At 44.5% G+C, this 23371-nt stretch overlaps 1 protein-coding gene and 1 long non-coding RNA gene across 4 annotated transcripts in view; one reads left to right on the forward strand and one right to left on the reverse strand.

Moving 5' to 3' along the window:
• Positions 1 to 15260, reverse strand: part of LOC130276909 (uncharacterized) — a 125750-nt gene extending 110490 nt beyond the window's left edge. Inside the window, exon 1 of the long non-coding RNA XR_008845293.1 lies at positions 15020 to 15260. This is a non-coding gene — a long non-coding RNA (uncharacterized LOC130276909). The remainder of the gene's footprint in view (positions 1 to 15019) is intronic.
• LOC130276901 (mucin-5AC-like) overlaps positions 1 to 23371 on the forward strand; it is a 442145-nt gene that overhangs the window by 13156 nt on the left and 405618 nt on the right. For all 3 annotated transcript variants that reach the window (XM_056526890.1, XM_056526891.1, XM_056526895.1), the window contains exon 2: positions 4301 to 4360. In XM_056526890.1, coding sequence (XP_056382865.1) covers positions 4342 to 4360 — 19 coding nt within the window. In that variant the 5' untranslated portion in view covers positions 4301 to 4341. The remainder of the gene's footprint in view (positions 1 to 4300; positions 4361 to 23371) is intronic.

Below are 23371 nucleotides of genomic sequence, written 5' to 3' on the forward strand. Positions count from 1 at the left end.
GACAGTTTATTGCGCAACTGCGACTGTCTCAGTTAATAAATTCCTGACCACTGCAAGTAAAAACTGAAAAATTGCGTAAATTAAGCGGGAAATTTTTTTTTTACTTTCTAGCTCTTGCTAGGGAAAGTCGCACAATTTATAGGGTAGGCGCAATTGCGACAATTTTGCGCCAAAAATAGTCAGAAAAAAAATGACTAAACCACTTAGTAAATGCCCCCCTTAGAGATTCTCCCTGTGGACATTCCGCTGTGAGGACATAGCCTTAGGCACAGTCATTCAGCAGCATAGTGTTGTGGAATCCAAAAGGGGGAGATTGATGACAACGTGTAGAGGAAGAGTGGTGCAGTTGACCATAGAAACCATTCAGGTTGCTTTTAAATAATTAAAGAAGATATCTGATTGGTTGTCATGGTAAACTGCACCACGCTTCCACTAAACGTTTTGAGAAATCTCCAGAGACTAAATTGCACCATGCACAAATTCCTATGCTTTCTTCAAATCAGCCACAAAAGTGAAATTGGAGCACTAAAATCTAGAAAACCATAACAAAAAATTTGAAGACATCAACAAGAATAACAAAATGACCAAAAAAAAAATAAAAATAGTTTGGCATCATTGGGATTAAATTGTATTTTAGAATTTTATATATTATTAGATTACCATTCAGATTAAAGCTAAAATGTCATTTGAAACATAACCTGCACTAAATAACCCCCTGAGACTTTCTGAGAGACAAATATAGACTGTGTTAACAGTTTAATAAATGTCCCCTAAAGGGTCTTTTCTTCAAAGCACCATCACAGTGGATATTAACCCCTTAAGGACCAGGCCATTTTACACCTTAAGGACCAGAGCATTTTTTGCAATTCTGACCACTGTCACTTTAAACATTAATAACTCTGGAATGCTTTTACTTATTCTGATTCCGAGGTTGTTTTTTCGTGACATATTCTACTTTAACACAGTGGTAAAATTTTATGGTATCTTGCATCCTTTCTTGGTGAAAAATCCCCAAATTTGATGAAAAAAATGAAAATTTTGCATTTTTCTAACTTTGAAGCTCTCTGCTTGTAAGGAAAATGGATATTACAAATAAAAAAATTTTTGGTTAACATATACAATATGTCTACTTTAGGTTTGCATCATAAAATTGACAAGTTTTTACTTTTGGAAGACACCAGAGGGCTTCAAAGTTCAGCAGGAATTTTGACATTTTTCACAAAATTTTCAAACTCACTATTTTTCAGTGACCAGTTCAGATTTGAAGGGTCTTTATCTTAGAAATACCCCACAAATGACCCCATTATAAAAACTGCCCCCCCCCCCCCCCCAAAGTATTCAAAATTACATTCAGTAAGTGTTTTAACCCTTTAGGTGTTTCAAAGGAATAGCAGCAAAGTTAAGGAGAAAATTCAAAATCTTCATTTTTTACACTCACATGTTCTTGTAGACCCAATTTTTGAATTTTTGCAAGGGGTAAAAAGGAGAAAAGTTTTACTTGTATATGAAACCCAATTTCTCTCGAGTAAGCACATACCTCATATGTCTATGTTAATTGTTCAGCGGGCGCAGTAGAAGGCTCAGAAGGGAAGGAGCGACAAATGGTTTTTGGGGGGCATGTCACCTTTAGGAAGCCCCTATGGTGCCAGAACAGCAAAAAAAAAAAAAAAAAAAAACATGGGATACCATTTTGGAAACTAGACCCCTCAGGGAACGTAACAAGGGGTAATGTGAACATTTATACCCCACAGGTGATTCACGACTTTTGCATATGAAAAAAAAAAATAAAAAATTTTTTTGTTTACCTAAAATGCTTGGTTTCCCAAAAATGTTACATTTTTAAAAAGGGTAATAGCAGAAAATACCCCCCAAAATTTGTAACACCATTTCTCCCGAGTACGACGATACCCCTTATGTGACCCTAAACTGTTGCCTTGAAATACGACAGGGCTCCAAAGCGAAAGAGCGTCATGTGCATTTGAGGCCTAAATTAGGGACTTGCATAGGGGTGGACATAGGGGTATTCTACGCCAGTGATTCCCAAACAGGGTGCCTCCAGCTGTTGTAAAACTCCCAGCATGCCTGGACAGTCAGTAGTTATCTGGCAATACTGGGAGTAGTTGTTTTGCAACAGCTGGAGGCTCCGTTTTGGAAACAGTGGCGTACCAGACATTTTTCATTTTTATTGGGGAGGGGGGCTGTGTAGGGGTATGTGTATATGTAGTGTTTTTTACTTTTTATTTTATGTTAGTGTAGTGTAGTGTTTTTAGGGTACAGTCGCACGGGCAGGGGTTCACAGTAGTTTCTCGCTGGCAGTTTGAGCTGCGGCAGAAAATTTGCCGCAGCTCAAACTCACAGCCGGATACTTACTGTAAACCTCCGCCCATGTGAGTGTACCCTGTACGTTAACATTGGGGAGGGGGGGGGGGGGGACATCCAGCTGTTGCAAAACTACAACTCCCAGCATCTACGGTCTATCAGTGTATGCTGGGAGTTGAAGTTTTGCAACAGCTGGAGGCACACTGGTTGTGAAACACCGAGTTTGGTAACAAACTCAGTGTTTTGCAACCAGTGTGCCTTCAGCTGTTGCAAAAGCTACAACCCCCAGCATGTACGGACAGCGGAAGGGCATGCTGGGACTTGTAGTTATGCAACAGCTGGAGGCATACTACTTAGGCTGGGGATTGTAGTTATGCAACAGCTGGAGACACACTGGTTTGTTACTTAACTCAGTGTTTCACAACCAGTGTGCCTTCAGCTGTTGCAAAACTACAACTCTCAGCAGTCACCGACAGCCAACGGGCATGCTGGGAGTTGTAGTGATGCAACCAACAGATGCACCACTACAACTCCCAGCATGCACTTTAGCTGTTTGTGCAAGCTGGGAGTTGTAGTTATACAACAGCTGAAGGTACCGGTCAGATACTAAACTCAGCAGCTGCGGAATCCTGGCTGTGATTGACAAATGGGTCCTGCTGCCCATCTTTTGTAGCACATTGCACAGAGCAGTAGATCAACAGGATGTATGCATAGGTCCCCATTGTGCAAGCCTGTAGGAAAATAGAACATATGTATATGTCCAATAGTGGGAGAGGTTAAACATTACACAGTTCTCATTTCAAATCTGTGATTGTCTGTGTAATGCAGAAACGGCCAGGTCCTTCAGGGAAAATGATGCTCTTTGCAACTGGCCAAAGTAACATGGCCTAATAGTAAATAACAGTAAGCTTACCTATAGTGATCAATGTCAGGCAACTGCTGCCAAGGCAAATAAAATCATGGGGTCCATCAATAGATAAGGAAATAATTCTACCACTGTACAAATTACTAGTCAGACCACACATAGAATACTGTGTACAGTACTGGGCACCAGTGTACAAGAAAGATATAGTGGAGCTGGAGAGGGTTCAAAGAATGGGAGGACTACAGTACCCATAAAGATGGTCAAAATTGGGGTTATTTAGTTAAGGGGTAACCTAATACCTATGTATTAATAGATCAGGGAGCAGTACAGGGATCTCTCCCATGGTCTATTTATACCCAAGACTGTATATACAACAAGCGGGCATCCTCTACGTCTAGAGGAAAGAAGGCTTCTACATCAGCACAGCTGAGGGTTCTTTACTGTAAGAGCACTGAGACTATGGAACTCTCTGCCAGAGATGCAATTCTAGAGAGTAATAACCTAACATGTCATGGATACTAGATTTATAGGGAAAGAACCTTGACCCAGGGATTTATTTTCATTGCTATATTCAAAGACCAAAAGGAATTTTTTGCCCAGATATGGGGCAATTGGCTTCAGCCTTATGAAGGTTTTTTTTGCCTTCCTCTAGAGCAACATTGTAGAGATACAGCAGGGATATAGGTTGAACTTAGACATAGACATCTTATCTGGTATCCAAAGGATAGGGGGATAAGATGTCTAATAAGGGGAGTCCAACTGCTGGGACCCCCAGTGATCTCCTGGTCGGCAACAGCTTTGTGTGGCCATGGTCCTGCCACGTCCCCTCACAAACATGAATGGAGGGGGAATGGCATGACATCACAACCACAGCTACCCAAAGCTGGTGTTCTGAATGATGTTCAGAACGCCGGGGTACCAGCAGCAATATCCAGCGGCCGGACCCACCGCAATCAAACATCTTATCCCTTATCCTTTAGATAGGGTATACGATGTCTAGGGGCAGAATACGTGAATGGTTTTTGTATTTTTTTTAACCTTAGGAACTATGTTGCTATGTTACATAATGTAAAATGTTCTTGATTATATATTTACCATTATCATTTTCTTTTACAGCTTACTTTGCAGAACTTGTGGTTTCTTCTGAAAATCAATATATGTATCATGAAAACTACGGTAATAATATCTATAACCATATGCTCATGAATATTCATTCATTCATATCCATTTCTGTTATTTTATAAATAAAGTAAAATGAGTTTGTAAGAATGATATACAGAAATGTGAGAATTGCAGAACATTAACGGTTTTCAGTTTTACTTTGATAATTTTTTTGTTATGTGTATCTATCATAACTAAAAGTACAGTATGTATTATTGTAAAGGTCTGTGCCACTCACGATGAGGGGAAAAAAATAATTATTATTAAGCACTAAAGTTCAGCAATTTTAACTTTAAACATCAACCTAAATAATTTCACATCCAGAAGAACTGCTGAGTTGGTTAAAGGGGTACTCAGAAATTAAATTAAAACTATGAAAAAATCTTAACCCTTCCAGTACTTATCAGCTGATGTATGCGCCAGGGGAAGTTTAGTTGTTCTTTTCCTTCTGACCACAAGGCTCTCTACTGACACCTCTGTCCATGTCAGGAACTGTCTAGAGCAGGAGACTATTGCTATGGTGATTAACTCCTACTCTGTACAGTTCCTGACATGGACAGAAGTGTCAGCAGAGAGCACTGTGGTTAGGCAGAAAATAATTCAAGGGCATAAAATATTTTGCTCATCTGTCCACACAAACTCTTATATACCTTAGAGAATTCAATATGCTGACATCCATTCTTTGCAACTATCAAATGCTCTATAATGGGAGTTCCCTATCAAGACACTAATAACCAGAAATAGGACAAAGTCAGTTGTAGATTTGCCAACCAAAACCTACATGGCCCCCATCTAAAGGCTCTCACTGCCTACCCACCACCTATCTGGTTGGTCAGCAATGAATTACAGATGTGTCCACTAGAGATGAGAAAACTTACAGTACTTTGATTCTGCACAAACCTCGCGGCTCAGCGGTTGCTGACTTTAGCCTGCATAAATTAGACATCAGAAGGCTTCAAAGTTCAGCAACAATTTTCCAATTTTTCACAAAATTAAAAAAATTGGAACTTTTCAGGGATCAGGTTTGAAGTGGATTTGACCCCATAAATGTCCCCGTTATAAAAACTGCACCCCTCAAAGTATACAAAAGTTTCTTTGTTAACCCTTTAGGCGTTTCACATGGCAAGCTTTTTGGGAAACTACACCCCTCAAGGAACGTAACAAGGGGTACAGTGAGCCTTAACACCCCACAGGTGTTTGACAAATTTCCGCTAAAGTTGGACATGAAAAATCTTATTTTTTTCACGAAAATGCTGGTGTTACCCCAAATTTTTCATTTTCACAAGAGGTAATAGAAAAAATAGGGTAAGTTTTGGGTGGCTTTGTCTCCTTAGTATGGAAATACCCCATATGTGGATGTCAAGTTCAGAAGAGAAGGAGCGCCATTGAGCTTTTGGAGAGAGAATTTGGTTGGAACAGAAGTCGGGGGCCATGTGCGTTTATAAAGCCCACGTGGTGCCAGCACAGTGGACCCCCCACGTGACCCCATTTTGGAAACTACACCTCTCACAGAATTTAATAAGGGGTGCAGTGAGTATTTACACCCCACTGGCATTTGACAGATTTTTGGAAAAGTGGGCTGTGCAAATGAAAAATGTAATTTCTCATTTTCACGGACCACTGTTCCAAAAATCTGTCAGACACCTGTGGGGTGTAAATGCTCACTGCACCCCTTAATACATTTCGTGAGGGGTGTAGTTTCCAAAATGGGTCGCATGTGGGGGGAGATCCACTGTTCTGGCACTATGGGGGCTTTGTAAACACATATGACCTTCAATTTCAGACACATTCTCTTTTCCAAAGCCCAACGGCGCTCCTTTTCTGAGCATTGTAGTTTGCCCGCAGAGCACTTTGCATTCACATATGGGGTATTTCCATAGTCAGAAGAGATGGGGCTACAAATTTGAGGGGACTTTTTCCTATTTTCCCTTGTGAAAATAAAAAATTTAGCTTTTACTATCTTTTTTTTTTCACATCCAACTGCAACTAAAATTCATCAAACACCTGTGGGGTGTTAAGACGCACTATACCCCTTGTTACATTTTGTGAGGGGTGTAGTTTCCAAAATGGGGGTCACATGTGGGTATTGTTTTGTATGACCAAAAGAAAGAAAGACCGGGCACTGCTTGCTACACGTGCAGGTGTCTGGATGGATAGTAATGTCTATGAAACACTCTGGGGGAGGGTGCAGCAGGTAAGCAGTCTTAAAGCGGTGCTACATGTAATATATATATATATATATATATATATATATATATATATATATATCCAAAGCACAAAGAGAAGAAAAGACGGAGCACACACCTGTAGGAGTTTGCTGTTGAAGTTTATTTCGGGATAACATCCATATACTTCGGCATCCCATCACCCCGTGTTCCTATCAGAGCTGGAGTGGCAGGAGCTTCACACCTGGACTAAGGTGTGAAGTTCCTGCCATTCCAGCTCTGCTAGAAACACAGGGTGATGGGATGTCGAAGTATATGGAGGTTATCCGGAAATAAACTTCAACAGCAAAGTCATACAGGTGTGTGCTCCGTCTTTTCTACTCTTTGTGCTTTGGATTTATTGTTTTGGGTTCATGTCGGAACCGCTGTAAAATCAGACACCCCTGTGCAAATCACCAATTTAGACCTCAGATGTACATGCGCTCTCACTCCTGAGCCATGTTGTTTGTCCGCAGTGCACTTTGCGTCCACATATGGGGTATTTCCGTAATTGTGAAAATTAAAAGTATGGGGCAACACCAGCATGTTAGTGTAAATTTTTTCAATTTTTTTTATTTTTTTTTTTACACTAACATGCTGGTATGGACCCCAACTTTACCTTTTCATAAGGGGTAAAGGAGAAAAAGCTCCCCAAAGTTTGTAACACAATTTCTCCCGAGTACTGAAATACCCCATATGTGGCACTGAACTGTTGCCTTAAACTACAACAGGGCTCCAAAGCGAGAGAGCGCCATGTGCATTTGAGGCCTAAATTGGGGATTTGCTTCCTCCACCAAAATACCCCACTGTAGTGTTTCCCAAACAGGGTGTCTCCAGCTGTTGCAAAACTCCCAGCATGCCTTGACAGTCCGTGCTTGCAAAAGGGGCATGGCCTATTGGAAAGGCTATGTGGATTCGAGCAAATGGGGGTTTGTCTGCCCCACTCTGCAAACTAAATCTCAGTTTATGCTGGCAAAACGGTGTAAAATGCTGTTGAAATATTCATTATTCTCAGATTCAGTGGAGACTAGCTGAGTACCCGCCGCTGCCCAGTTTTTCCTACCTTATCCTTGTATTGGAGGAATTGCAACAAAGGAGGAAGCTTTTGTCCTCATATCCAGTCTTTAAATCCTGACCCCAAATCCCCTCCTCATGTTCTAACCTCATATCCCGGCCTCATATCCAGTCCCCATATCTAATCCTCATATCCCATCCTCAGAAGGGGCTGAGTTGTGGTAAAGATATTGTAGGCTGAAAATAAAAGGGGTGTGGCTTAAAAGGTTGCCGTGTCTTTGCAAGATGGGGTATGGCATCCGGGAAGGTTGTGGCTTGCCAGCCGGACTGATGCATTCACAAGGAGATGTATAGCGGAGCTTGTGGAGTTTGGCACCAGAAGTCCTATATACTTGCATGGAACTTGAAACAAAAACCCCATCCTTCACATATAGGGGTAGGTTAGGGTTAATTTAACTATTATATATTTTATTTGACATATAAGTAACATTTGACCAAGTATTATCGAAATATCTCCAGCCGTACGGAAGTTATGCTGGAACATACATTTCCCATAGATTTGCATTGGACTTTAAACAAAAACCCCGACCCTCGCAAATGAGGGTATGTTAGGGTTAAATTAGCTATCCTATATTTTTAGTGGACATATAAGTAACATGTGACCTGTGACATGTGAGTATTACCAAAATATTTCCAGTTGTTTGGAAGTTATGCAGAAACATATTTCCCATAGACTTGTATGGGACTTTAAATAAAACCCCTGACTTTCATAAATGGGGGTGGGTAAGGGTTAAATTACCTATCCTATGTTAGTCGTTGACATAAGTAACATGTGTACCAAGTATATATATATATATATATATATATATATATATATATATATATATATATATATCAGCACTGCCGTACTGCAGAGATATTCCAGGCAAAGATTCCATCTTTAGCGGGCGCCAGCAGAACAAACTAGCGCTAGGACTGCTCAGAAATGGGCCATCTTCACAGATGGAAATGCATTTCCAAGCACAGCCTGCCAAAAGAATGAATATGTTCATTCTTTTGGTAAATTCTGGAGTCTGAAAATTCTGCCGTGTGAAAAGTGCAGCAGAATTCCACAAAAAATGTATCCTCTGCAAAATTCATCTTGGAAAATACATAGTGTGAATGGGTCCTTTGGGGGTGACGTGTTGGGGGCGGTGGTGTTAGATGGTGTGGTAGTAGCGATGTTTTATTGTTCATAGCTTGTAATCTTCACGCAGAGCAGCGCTGCACTGACATTTGGCCATGTCAGGAGTGCGCCCTGCCGTCCTGGCTGCAGTCAGATTTTGGACTAATGCCATGGGTCCAAAATCAATACAAAAGCCTTGCAGCCAGGACTGCTAGGGAGACCCCTAGTGGTGAGTTTTTTTTTTTTACATAAAAAAAAATAAAATAAATAAATGAAATTTTTTAATAACATCCTATTAGAAAGTGATTCATTAGGCATTTATCTTTAACATATAAAAGTTTTTTGATGATAGGTACTAGAGATGAGCGAAGTTACAGTGATTCGATTCGTCACAAACTTCTCGGCTAGGCAGTTGCTGAGTTCAGCTTTCAGGTGCTCCAGTGGGCTGGAAAAGGTGGATACAGTCCTAGGAGACTCTCTCCTAGGACTGTATCCACCTTTTCCAGCCCACCGGAGCAGCTGAAAGCTGAACTCATTTATGCAGGAAAAGTCAGCAACCGCCGAGGCACGAGGTTCACTGTAACTTCGCTCATCTCTAATAGGTACCCTTTAAAGAGGTACTCCGGTGGAATAAAATGTTTTCAATTCAACTGGAGCCAAAAAGTTTAATTTGTAAATGACTTTAATTTAAAAATCTTAATCCCTCCAGTACTTATTAGTTGCTGTATTCTACAGAGGAAGTTGTGTAGTTCTTTCCAGTCTGACCACAGTGCGCTCTGCTGACACCTCTGTGTGTTGGGGACTGTCAAAAGCAGGAGAGGTTTGTTATGGGAATTTGCTTTTTTCTGGACAGTTCGTGACACTGACAGAGATGGCAGCAGAGAGCACTGTGGTCAGACTGGAAAGAATTACACAACTTTAGCAAACTGTGCTTCATCCTTAAAAGGATACTCTGCAACTCAATATTCAGAACAAAATGTTCCGAACGATTAGAGCCGGCGCCTTGTGATGTCATGCCCCGCCCTCTCAATGCAAGTCTATGGAAGGGGGCGTGACATCCACCATGCCCCCTCCCATAGACTTGCATTGATGGGGCGGGGCATGACGTCACGAGCCCCGGCGGCAGCTCTAAGCACTCTGAACATTTTGTTCTGAATGCTGAGCAGCGGAGTATCCCTTTTAACCCCTTAAGGACGCAGGCCCTTTTTTTGCAATTCTGACCACTGTCACTTTATGCACTAAGAAATCTAAGATGCTTTTACCGATTATTGTAATTCTTAGATAGTTTTTTCGTGACATATTCTACTTTAGTTTAGCGGTAAATTTTCATTGTTACTTGCATCCTTTCTTGGTGAAAAATCCCAAAATTTCATGAACATTTTGAAAATGTAGCATTTTTCTAACTTTGAAGCTCTCTGCTTGTAAGGAAAATGGATATTCCAAATAAATTATATATTGATTCACAAATACAATATGTCTACTTTATGTTGGTATCATAAAATGGACATATTTTTACTTTTTGAAAACTTTAGAGGGCTTCAAAGTAGAGCAGCAATTTTCTAAATTTTCATGAAAATTGCAAAATCTGAAGGGACAGATGTTACAGAACTACAACTTCTAGCATGCCTGGGCAGTCTAGGCATGCTGAGAGTTGTAGTTTTGCAATATCTGGAGGGCTACCGTTTGGGCACCACTGTAATAGTGGTCTCCAAACTGTGACCCTCCAGATGTTGCAAAACTACAACTCCCAGCATGCCCAGACAGCCTTTGGCTGTCTGGGTATGCTGGGAGTTTCAGTTTGGCAACCACTAGGAGGGCAGCAGTAAATATCGCTTAACTGCCACCTCCCTTAATGCTCCACGCCGTCGCCTCCCTACTTGCACCGCTGATTTCCACTGCTGTCACCGATGATCGGCGGTCCCCACAGCATCTTCTTTGCAGGTACCGGCCGCTATCTTCTCCCCCCTGTTCTGCCGACATCCAGGGGTGGGCAGAGCGGGCGGTTTCCATGGCAACCCCGTCTTCAACTGCCATTGGTCAGTACTCAGTACTGACTAATGGCAGGGGATAGGAGGAGGTTGCAGCACTGCAACCTCTCGCCTATCCCTTAGGATGATCGGGTCTGTCACTGACAGCTCCGATCATCCCTATTTTCCGGGTGATCGGGTCACCAGAGACCCGATCAGCCCGGAATAGCAGAAAATCGCATGTCTCGCATGTCTCAGGACCCCTCTCGGCGATGTGCCGGGATGCCTGCTGAATGATTTCAGCAGGCATCCCGGTCCGGTCCCCAACCAGCTAGCAGCGGGGACCGGAATTCCCACTGGCGTATCCATACGCCCTACGTCCTTAAGGACTCGGGATGCAGGGCGTATGCATACGCCCTGTGTCCTGAACAGGTTAAAGAGGCTTTATGAGCCATGCAGACCAATTTGATTTAGTGTAGGGACAACCGGGTGAGGAGTACAAAGACAAGCATGTCTTGCCTACAGTCAAGCATGGTGGAAGTGTCGTGGCCTAAGGCTGTATGAGGGGCTGGGGAGCAACAGTTCATTGGCTGTGTGTTGAGTTATTTTGAGGGGCACAACATTAAAAACTGTTATACAGGCTGTGTACTCACTACTTTATATTGTAGCAGAGGGTAATTTCTTTAGTGTTGTTCCATTAAAAACGATATAATAAAATGTTTAAAAAAATGTGAGAGGTGGACAATTGATACCATTCTTTTAAAGGTAACCAATCATCAGATTTTACCCAGTATAAAGCTTGGCAAAGCATTATATAGGGTAAGATCATTATCCTCACCATCCTCGGGGGACACTCGTGCCTGCAGGGATGATGAGGATATGAACTTATAAACTAGTCCCGCCGGCCCCGTAAGTAGTCCCCTGGGCTCACCTAGTCGCTTTCTTCGTCCGGCAGCGACACCCCCTCCATTTGATTGATGGGCCACGTCATTGCTTTGCTCCGTCTGTCCAGTGAGCAGAGTGATGACGTGGCCCATCAATCAAGCGGAGGGGGTGTCGCTGCCGGCTGATAAATTGGACTAGGTGAGAGGACCACCCCGCCCAGGGGACTACTTACGGGCACAGCGGGGAGCAGTTTATACGTTCATATCCTCGCCATCCCCGCAGGCAGGAACATCCCCCAGGGAAGGTGAGGATAAAGATTTTACCCTATATAACGCTTTGCCAAGCGTTGTATAGGGTTAAATCACTTTTTTTTTTACCTACGAATATCAATTACCAATACTTTTTTTTAAATCTTATGTGACAGCAGAGGTGGCTCTAGACCAGGGGTACTCAACTGGCGGACCGCGGTCTAAATCCAGACCGCGGCCACCAGACATCCGGACCGCCCGCTGAGCTCCCCTCATTCATTTGTATAAGTGTCTTTAGACACCGATACAAATAAATAGCCGCGGCCGAACGCTGTGTCGCCCGCCCGGCACTTTTGTGATGCAGGCTGCGCTATTAGCGCTTCCTGCATCATCTGCTCTGGCCACCGTTATTGCCACCACTGCTTTATACAGCGGTGGCTTTTGGGAAGTAGCACGGTGCAGCGTAACATGCTGCGTGGTCTTAATACCAGGAGATGGGGCGGGGAGGCTGCTGTGAACAGACGTGGTCCACGCAGGCACGCACGTCTGTTTTTAGTCTCGGCGGCATCTTTTATCATGTGCTGAGTGAGGGGGAAAAAGTGAATGCCAGCCCGGTACACTGGTGTCCTGTCATAGTCTGCTGTGAGCACTGCTGACCCGGTCTACTTCCACTGCCACTGAAGCTACTGAGCAATGCTGATCTCCTGTCAGAAAGACGGGGGGGGGGTGAGAAGGGGCACAGCGGCATCATTCATTGAGGGGGCGCAGCGGCATCATTCATTGAGGGGGCGCAGCGGCATCATTCATTGAGGGGGCGCAGCGGCATCATTCATTGAGGGGGCGCAGCGGCATCATTCATTGAGGGGGCGCAGCGGCATCATTCATTGAGGGGGCGCAGCGGCATCATTCATTGAGGGGGCGCAGCGGCATCATTCATTGAGGGGGCGCAGCGGCATCATTCATTGAGGGGGCGCAGCGGCATCATTCATTGAGGGGGCGCAGCGGCATCATTCATTGAGGGGGCGCAGCGGCATCATTCATTGAGGGGGCGCAGCGGCATCATTCATTGAGGGGGCGCAGCGGCATCCTTTATTCCTTTATTGAGGGGGCACAGCGGCATCCTTTATTGAGGGGGCACAGCGGCATCATTTATTGAGGGGGCACAGCAGCATCATTTATTGAGAGGGAACAGCGGCATCATTTATTGAGAGGGCACAGCGGCATAATTCATTGTTTTATGGTACAATAAGTCGGTACTGGGCACAGTGTTTGTCAAAATTATATTTGGGGACAAAGGGGGAGATTTATCAAAACCAGTGCCCAGTTTCCCATAGCAACCAATCAGATCGCTTCTTTCATTTTTCAAAAGCCTTGTTAAGAATGAAAGAAGTGATTTGAATGGTTGCTTTGGGCAACTGGGCAACTTTGCCTGTCCACAGGTTTTGATAAATCTCCCCTATAGCATGTGCCAGTAATATAACAGGGATATAGGGTGTGGCAGTACTATACCAGGGGCATACCGTGTGGTAGAAATATACCAGGGATAAAGCATTTGACAGTAATATATCTAGAGCACAGCATGTGGCAGTAATATATCAGGGGCATAGCATGTGGCAGCACTATACCAGGGCACAGTGTGAGGCAGTAATATATCCAGGGGTAGGGCATGCTGGCAGTAATCTATAAAGGGGCACAGCATGCAGGCAGTAATATATACAGGGGTATAGTATATGGCAGTATTATATTCAGGGGGTACAGTGTGTGGCAGTAATATATTTAGTGGTACAGTTTGTGGCATTAATATATTTAGGGGTACAGTGTGTGGCAATATTATATTCTGGGGTATAGCATGTGGCAGTATTTTATTTAGGGGTACAGTGCGGCATTATTACATTCAGGGGCAGTATTTTATTGTCTGTGGCAGTATTATTTTCATTGGTACAGTATGCGGTAGCTGAGATACAGTCTGTGGCAGTATTATTTTCAGGTGTACAGTATGCAGCAATATAATTCTCAGGGGTACAGTAGGCAGCTGTATTATTTTTAGGGATACAGTATGCAGCAGTATTTTCAGAGATACAGTCTGTGACAGTATTATTTTCAGCGGTACAGTATGCAGCCATATTATTTTCAGTGGTCTAGTAGGCAGGTGTATTATTTATAGGGGTACAGTATGCTGCAGTATTATTTTCAGGGGTACAGTATGCAGCCATATTATTTTCAGTGGTCTAGTAGGCAGCTGTATCATTTATAGGGGTACAGTATGTGGCAGTATTATTTTCAGGGGTACAGTAGGCAGCTGCATTATTTTTAAAGGTACAGTATGCGGCAGTATTCAGAAAATACAGGAAACAGTACATTTACATCCTCCAGAGTTCAACCATATTACCTATTGTATCCGTCGTGGCACTGTGGCCAATAGGTGTGAACCAGGCTTTAGAGCTTAGCTCTGACCTCTACCGGTGACAGACCTGGATGAGCGGACCCTCACTAAAAATAGTTGAGTACCCCTGCTCTAGACTTTGTGAAGTCGTATTAGAAAGTCAAGCACGAGGCCCTCAGTGAGAAAGAAGCCCCCAGTACGTAGGTAGAGAATCCCCCAGAAGATAGGTAGGATATCTGCCTATTAGGTAGAAGCTCCCACTAAGGTAGGTAGGGAATCCCCCTATTAGGTACAAGCCCCAAGTAGGTAAGTAGGGAATCCTTCCTTTTTCCAAAATGTTGGGGAATATGAATTCTGCAGGTATTGGGATGGGTAGCGGGAACATATGTAAGAGTACAAGTACCAATGTCCAGTATCGGTGCCATCACAATTTATACCATATATCAGTGGTCTCCAACCTGCGGTCCTCCAGATGTTGCAAAACTACAACATGAATGGACAGCCGCCGGCTGCTGGGAGTTGTAGTTTTGCAACATCTGGAGGTCCGCAGGTTGAAGACCACTGCCATATATTATACCCATTGTATACACAATATGCAGATATATACATATAATTTACTGTATACATCAGGCTTCCCCAACCTGTGCCTAAACTACACCTCCAATCATTCCTGGACAGCCAAAGGCGGTATGAACAAGGTAGGAGTTGTAGTTTTGCAACAGCTGGAGAGCCACAGGCTGCTATACAGTACATACACAACAAAACAAATGCATAAAGCATACGAGTACACATAGTAAGGTCATCTTACCTCAGAGTAGAGCATCAGCTCCAGGGCAGATGGTGCCTACAATGAGTGGTCTCTGGAGGTCCCAATGGGGGAGCAGTCAGTGAGGTGCATGCTTATAAGGATGGAGGGGACTGGTGACAGCCAGGTAACAATGCAGACTCAAGCCAAAAAGCGACATCATAGTCAGCAAGTAAGTCTCCCAACACCTGCACTGCCTCCACATTACAGCAAGGGGCAGGGCATGACTTTTCCTGTGAAGACTTCTCAGCAGCAGGGTCCAGTAAGATCATGTGACCTGAGGGGGTGGAGCACAACTAGGAAATGCCTGTGTGGGGTCATGTGACCTGAGGGGGTGGAGCACAACTAGGAAATGCCTGTGTGGGGTCAGGTGACCTGTCATACAGCTGCAATGCACCTGCCTGGCCACAGCAGCAGTTAAGCAGGGGCAGTGAGGAGGGCATTGCTGTCTCTTTCTCTCCCTGCTGTGGGTTACATAGGAGAGCGGGCAGTACGCGGCTATCTGTGGCCTGTATTTATTCCTAGCGATGCCCCTGTGTGGTGGCGGCCCTGACCCCCAGCTCAGCCTGCCCCTGTGCAAGCCTATGTTCAAGACTGATCAACATATAGAAGAAATGTAGATGCAGATATGGCTGCACAAGGGGATCATACCAGTTAGGGTGCATTCACACCACCTTTTTGCATTACGTTCCCATATAAGTTTTCAATCTGAAAACCGTATGGAACCGTATTGAAAACTGTATGCATTGACTCTTCACTGAAAACCATATGCCAAGCAATGCATCCGGCTGCATCCGTTTTGCGTCTTGTACGGTTTTGTCCATTGTTTCACGTACCCAAAACCGTAGCCTACCACGGTTTTTGGTCCGGGTGAAAAACTATTGAAACCATATACGTTTTTTTAAAACCTGGGAATCAATGGGAACCGTAGAGTACCGTATGTGCGTACGGTTTCATCCGGTTTGCACCATACGGTTTTTGACTTTGCACAGTTTTTTTCAATCAAACAAGTGAAACGTTATTCATAATGGAGTGAAAAGTAAAAAAAAATAAAAGGATACAACCGGACATCACTTTTCAAACCGTATACGGTTTTTAACCTCTTAAGGACGTAGGGCGTACCTGTACGCCCTACGCCCAGTCCCGGAGTTTAAAGCGGGGTCACGCCGTGACCCCGCATCACTCCGGATCGGGACCCTGGGCAAACAGCTATTAACCCTTCAAACGCGGCAATCAAAGTTGATCGCTGCGTCTGAAAGTGAAAGTAAACGCTTCTTCGGCAGATCAGTCAGGCTGATCGGGACATGGCAATAAAATCGGGATGTTTCGATCAGCTAGGACGTAAGCGGAGGTCCCCTTACCTGTCTCCGTCGTGTCCGATCAGGGTTTGATTGCTCCAAGCCTGAACTACAGACTTGAGCAATCGAGCCCCTATCTCACTGATCCATGCAAAGCTATGGCTTTGCAGGGATCAGCATAAGATATCAGTGTGTGCAGTGCTATAGCTCCCTACGGGAGCTATAGCACTGCAAAAAAAAAGTGGAAAAAAAAGTTAAAGGGGTATTCCAGGCAAAACCTTTTTTTATATATATCAACTGGCTCCGAAAAGTTAAACAGATTTGTAAATTACTTCTATTAAAAAATCTTAATCCTTCCAATAGTTATTAGCTTCTGAAGTTTTCTGTCTAACTGCTCAATGATGATGTCACGTCCCGGGAGCTGTGCATGATTGGAGAATATTCCCATAGGAACTGCACAGCTCCCGGGACGTGAGTCATCAGAGAGCAGTTAGACAAAAAACATCAACTCAACTTCAGAAGTTAATAACTATTGGAAGGATTAAGATTTTTTAATAGAAGTAATTTACAAATCTGTTTAACTTTCCGGAGCCAGTTGATATATAAAAAAAAGTTTTGGCCTGGAATACCCCTTTAACAAAGGTCATTTAACTCCTTCCCTAATAAAAATTTGAATCACACCCCTTTTCCCATAAAAAATAAATAAATAAACTGTGAAAATAAAAATAAACACTTGTGGTATCGCCGCGTGCGGAAATGTCTAATAATAAAAATGTATTATTAATTAAATAGCACGGTCAATGGCGTATGCACAAAAAAATTCCAAAGTTCAAAATAGCGTATTTTTGGTCACTTTTTATATCATGAAAAAATTTATAAAAAGCGATCAAAAAGTCTGATCAATATAAAAATGCTACCGATAAAAACTTCAGAACACGGTGCAAAAAAATTGAGTTCTCATACCGACCCATACGCGGAAAAATAAAAAAAGTTATAGGGGTTAGAAGATGAGAATTTTTAACATATAAATTTTCCTCCATGAAGTTATGATTTTTTTCAGAAGTACGACAATTTCCGAAGACACTGGGCGACGCACATAGAGACTGACCTGCTCCCTCGACCAACTCTTCAGGGCCTGACGGACCACAAAAAAACTTAGTGACATCAGACCAACCCAAGAGCTGAAAATAAAAAGCCACCCCGGACATCCTGCGAGCAGCAACCAAACCCGAAAAACACTGCCGACGCAGAGCTAACAAATAGTCCAGAGTGACCTCAAGCCTGTCTGGAACCACGCTAGCAACATTGCGAGAACCCACCAACTCCAAACACTCAGCCCATGCCTTACCATGAGAAGACCAGGAGACCAGAGCCACAGAGGACCTAACCAGGGACATCAAACAGTCTCCACGATCTCACACAGGATGCCCGGGCACAGGCAACCCTCCAGATCCGCTTGGGGCAGCAACTGACGAAAATCCTGCCAAGGAAAACAAGATAAAGCGTCAGCAACTTTATTGTCAACCCCCGGAACATGTTGGGCCCAAAACCAGATATTAAATTCAAGGCAACGAAGAATCAAGTGCTGCAGCAAACCTATCACAGGAGGAGAGCCAGAAGAAAGACCATTAATAGCAGAAACAACACCCATGTTGTCACTCCAAAAACCCGGCAGTCGCTAAGGGCGGCCCGCCACAGCTCCACTGCCGCTACAACAGGAAACAGCTCCAGCAACACCAAAGTCCGACACCAGCCAGCTGAATGCCAGGAATCGGGCTACTCACCCGCACACCACTGAGAACCAAACATGGCACCAAAGCCGACCAAACCAGATGCATCCGTGAACATAGCCAACTCGCCATTAGTCGCAAACGGGAGCTGAAAACAGGTGCGCCCGTTGTAAGACTCCAAAAAGCGTAACCAAACTGAAATATCAGCCTTGAGGGCTCTGGTGACACAGATGCGATTACCCGGGCGCCTAGCGCATCTGGTTGCCAAGGACAACCTGCAGGAAAAAAACCCTGCCCATGGACGTAATCCTGCAAGCGAAATTCAACAAACCAAGCAATGACTGAAACTGGACAAAAGAAACCTTAGAAGCACCCAGGAAACCAAGCAACAAAGCACCCAGCTTCTCCACCTTATCCGTGGGGAGACGGTAAACCATAGCCAGGGTGTCAAACTCGATCCCAAGAAAGGACAACACCGTGCCAGGACCCACCGTCTTGTCCCCGGACAACAGGACACCAAAGCGCTCCATGAAAATACGAAAAGTGTGTAACAGGTAACTACAGTGATCAGAACCCGCCGGGCCCACAAACAGAAAATCGTCCAAATAATGCGTGACAGACAATGAACCGGTCTCATATCCAACGACCCCTTCCAGAAAAGAGCCAAAAAGCTCAAAATAGTAGCAAGATAGAGCAGCCCATTTGGAGGCAAGCATCATAAAAATAATCGCCATCCACAAAACAACCCAACAAGTGATGACAATCCAAGTGAACCGGAAGGAGACAAAAAGCAGACTCCACATCCGATTTAGCCAGCAAATCACCCCTACCCTCCATACAGACCAAATCAACAGCCCTGTCAAACGACACGTATTGCACAGAAGATTCCCCCGACGGAATACCGTCATTGACGGAAGCACCCTCAGCATAGGACAAATGATGGATAAGCCGAAATTTCCACTCCTCCTTCTTAGGAACCAAACCCAGGGGGGAAAACCCTGAGGTTCGGAAAAGGAGGAGACAAAAATGGACCCTCCATCCTACCTTAGCCACCTCATCCGACAGCTTCGCAAGCAAAACCACCGGATGAGCGCTAGCTGATTTGAGGTTAGGGGCAAAACAAGGAGAACCATCATACAAAAAAGGGATGAAAAAACGAACAGAAAATCCAAAACGTAACAAGTCAGCAGCCTCCCTATTTGGGTACTGGTTGAGCCACGGGCCCATCGCTTCCACGCTCACGTCCTTCGGGTTGCCGGAGGCCGTCTTGGCAGCGGGGCAGGTGCATTTGACAGCGGCATAAGCGCCCCCAAAGGAGGAGCGCTCGTGCACAACTAGAAAAAACGGCAGTGGCCTTCATTGAAGAGCCAGCACGCCCCTGGGCGGCGCATAGCCACCGCACCGGGACCAGAAGAATGGCCCGACACAGCAGCCCCGGGCTGAAAGGGTGGAACCTTAGGGGACAACATAAGCCTCAGCCACACATCCGTGACCTTAACACCCCACCCCATCTCAGGCTGAAGACGCCTCCTGAACTCCTCATCATAGCACCACCAAGCAGTGCCGCCATGAGACTTGTAAGAGGAATAAACCATGTCCTGGTAAATAAACAGTTCAGCACATCGTTCAGGATGCTTCTGCCCCATCACACACCCCAAAACACTAAACGCCTGCAACCAGTTAGACATAGTCTTGGCTACCCGGGCTTACAATCAAAAGACCTATCCCCAAAAAGCTCTACGCTCCTTATCCACCGTGTGTTAATCAGCGGAAATAAGGGAACAAATATCAATGTAACCATTCTCCCACCGCCGCAGGCATCTGAACTCCGGAACCCGGCGCCTGGCCTGCGCCTGGATCCCGCACCAGAAGACATCGAAGAGCTAGATCTGGATGAAGTAGAAGGGGACCTCCAGCAGGAGGACCTGGAGCGCCCGCTCCGCCTGGAAGACCTTGATGACCGGGAAAACCGCCTGAACCTCATCCCAGAGCCCGAGCGAGAGCGGTGGCGAGAACGCCTGTGCCCTCTCCTGGACCTAGAGGGGGATAAGTGTTGGGAGTCAGCACAGGAACGCTCCCTGCTACCTCTGGAAACAGCTGGAGGGGCAGGAGGAAGGACAGCAGCAGAAACTGCAAGGGCAGCAGCAGAAGCTAAGACAGGGAGAGCAGGGGGGGAAGGGGGGGCAAAGGCTGAACAAAAACAGCCTGTGAGCTATCCCCGGCAGCCGGAGACGGCGCAGGGGCATCCTGAGAGAGGGGGAATAGCAGGGGCAAGGAGTCAGGAGCTGTAGGAGCAGGGAGGAAGGATGTACCAGGTGTGGAGCCCGGCGTCGGAGAGAGAGCTAGCACTATCTGTAGCTCCCATAGCTGCTGCTGCTGCTTGAATGGCCACCGGAACAGTGAGGAGGAGAGGAGGGAGACCGGAAGACGTGCCCCTTCGCACAGCAGAGGCTGAGGCACGTGACCGGCCCCTGGAGGCAGCAGGGGGGGAGCAGAGAGGCTCGGGCTGAGGCAAGTAGGAGGGCGGGACTGCCTGGAGGACCGCCTACCCCCTGCAGGAGACACTGCAGCCGACGGTGGAACCGGAGGGGAGGCAAGCTCAACAATCAAGTGTGAGAGCCACCCCTCACCCTCCCGGTCCATACGTGCCCTAATTTGCGCAGCAAGATCTATGACCCGACCGGCAGCACCCACAAGGAAAACTCCGGGTCCAGGGGCAGAGTGAGTGAAAAAGGGGTGTTCCTCTGCCTTATAACTGGTGGGAGGGGTATGGCAAAGCTCAGGAAACTAGGACCCTCCTGATAGGGTGAACTCCAGTTCACCCAGCCTGCCAGTATCTGGGCAGACTAGGAGAAGAGGGAGACAAGAAAAGGGGGGGGGGGGAGGAGCAAAACCTTACTTAAAAGGGACCGGACCAACTTAAGGCTCTACAGTCAGGGGGCAACCAAGTTATACACAGCTTGCCCCGACTGCCCTTACCCAGATGCTGACTCAGCCATTAGGGAGCAGAGACCAAGATGGAATTCTGGATGTACCACTTGGTCCTACTAAAGCCATAGCACAGCCCACCAGAATGGTACTATCAGGGTGCACATGGAAAAGAAGGAAACCTAGGTGACCGAGATTGGAAATGTAGGGGGAAGTGCTAGATATAGATAATGGAACAATGAGTCTGTTAGATTGAGAAGTGGCCAAAGCACAGACGTCAATAGGTATTCAATAAGAAGAGCCAGAAGAGGGAAATAGATGTTGAAAAATGCAACACATCCCATGCTACACACATAAGTAATCATATTGAACCATGCCATACATAAAGTGTAAACAATGGAAAGACCCCGCATAAACAATACATAAAGGACAAGACGTTCTTAACCTGAGGTCTCATGTACCAGTAAGGCAGTATCCTCATACTTGCAGGCATAAGATGATTACTGCTGCACCCTAAGACTCATCCCAAAAGAAAACTACATGACCAGCATGTTAAATAACCAATAAGAGCAAATTTCCCAACAGATACACGCATGACAAGACCTTAACACTAAGCACATGTGAAACGAAAATGTAATACTACTGCCTAAGATACTTCAATAGTGTACATAATATAAGCCTAATGTGACATATCTGAAACAAAAGACCACAACAATAACTATTTAAACTAAGAACTGTATGCGTATTACCCTGTAGGGGACCGTATGTATGTCACACCATAGGGAACCGTTAACATTAAAGCTAGGTATTTCATTCAAAATAATGTAAGCACTGTATCACATCAATGCACAGTATATGAGCTATAGTAACGTAAGCCCCGAGTAACATGAATGTTCAGCATAACAGCTAGATTAACCACTAAACACAGTATCTATAAGCAACAATAACAAGGCACAAATTACCAGAAATATTAACATAGGCCCATAATGTCAGTTAAAGCAACGTTCAATGCCCAGTGTATCTGCAATAGTAACGCAAGCCCCGACTAACGTTAACGTACAGTATATCAACAACTTAACACTAGTGCCTAGCATATGACTACTACTCACGTGACACAATTACCCCTATAGTAACATAAGCATAGTATTACAACTATAGGAACACCAATGCACCCAATGACAGTAATAGAAATGTAAGCACAGTATAAGCTATAGTAACACAAAGCCCAGTATATCAACTATAATAAAATCTATGATAAAACAAAAAAAAAAAAACACGCCATTATATAGTTTTTAGTGGCTTCCATTTCTACGCAGTGCACTTTTCAGTAAAAGTGACACATATTTATTCCGTAGGTCCATATGGTTACAGGGTTACCCAATTTATGTAGGTTGTTTTTTTTATTATGCTAATTTAAAAAAATACAACTAAATGCACCAAAATTTTTTATTTTTCCGTACAACTCCCAGCAGTCAGTGCAGCTCTGTGTAATGGCTGCCAGCCAATTGCTTTTACTATCTGTATGCATGCTGTGTTGTAAACTGTACATGTCTTTTCTTTCAAACTATCATAGAAACATAGAATGTGTCAGCAGATAAGAACCATTTGGCCCATCTAGTCTGCCCAATAATCTGAATACTATGAATAGTCCCTGGCCCTATCTTATATGAAGGATAGCCTTATGCTTATCCCATGCATGTTTATACTCCTTCACTGTATTTGCAGTGACCATTTCGGCAGGAAGGCTATTCCATGCATCCACTACTCTCTCAGTAAAGTAATACTTCCTGATATTACTTTTAAACCTTTGCCCCTCTAATTTAAAACTATGTCCTCTTGTGGTAGTTTTTCTTCTTTTAAATATGCTCTCCTCCTTTACCGTGTTGATTTCCTTTATGTATTTAAAAGTCTCTATCATATTCCCTCTGTCTCTTCTTTATTCCAAGCTGTACATGTTAAGGTCCTTTAACCTTTCCTGGTAAGTTTTATCCTGCAATCCATGTACTAGTTTAGAAGCTCTTCTCTGAACTCTCTCTAGAGTATCTATATCCTTCTGGAGATACGGTCTCCACTACTGCGCACAATACTCCAAGTGAGGTCTCACCAGTGTTCTGTACAGCGGCATGAGCACTTCTCTCTCTCTACTGCTTATACCTATCCCTATACATCCAAGCATTCTGCTAGCGTTTCCTGCTGCTCTATTACATTGTCTTCCTACCTTTAAGTCTTCTGAAATAATTACTCCTAAATCCCTTCCTCAGATACTGAGGTCAGGGCTGTGTTAAATATTCTATATTCTGCCCTTGGGTTTTTATGCCCCAGGTGCATTATTTTGCACTTATCCACATTAAATTTCTGTTGCCAGAGTTCTGACCATTCTTGTAGTTTGCCTAAACCCT

Source organism: Hyla sarda, chromosome 6 (genome assembly GCF_029499605.1).
Source record: "Hyla sarda isolate aHylSar1 chromosome 6, aHylSar1.hap1, whole genome shotgun sequence".
Taxonomy (NCBI): domain Eukaryota; kingdom Metazoa; phylum Chordata; class Amphibia; order Anura; family Hylidae; genus Hyla; species Hyla sarda.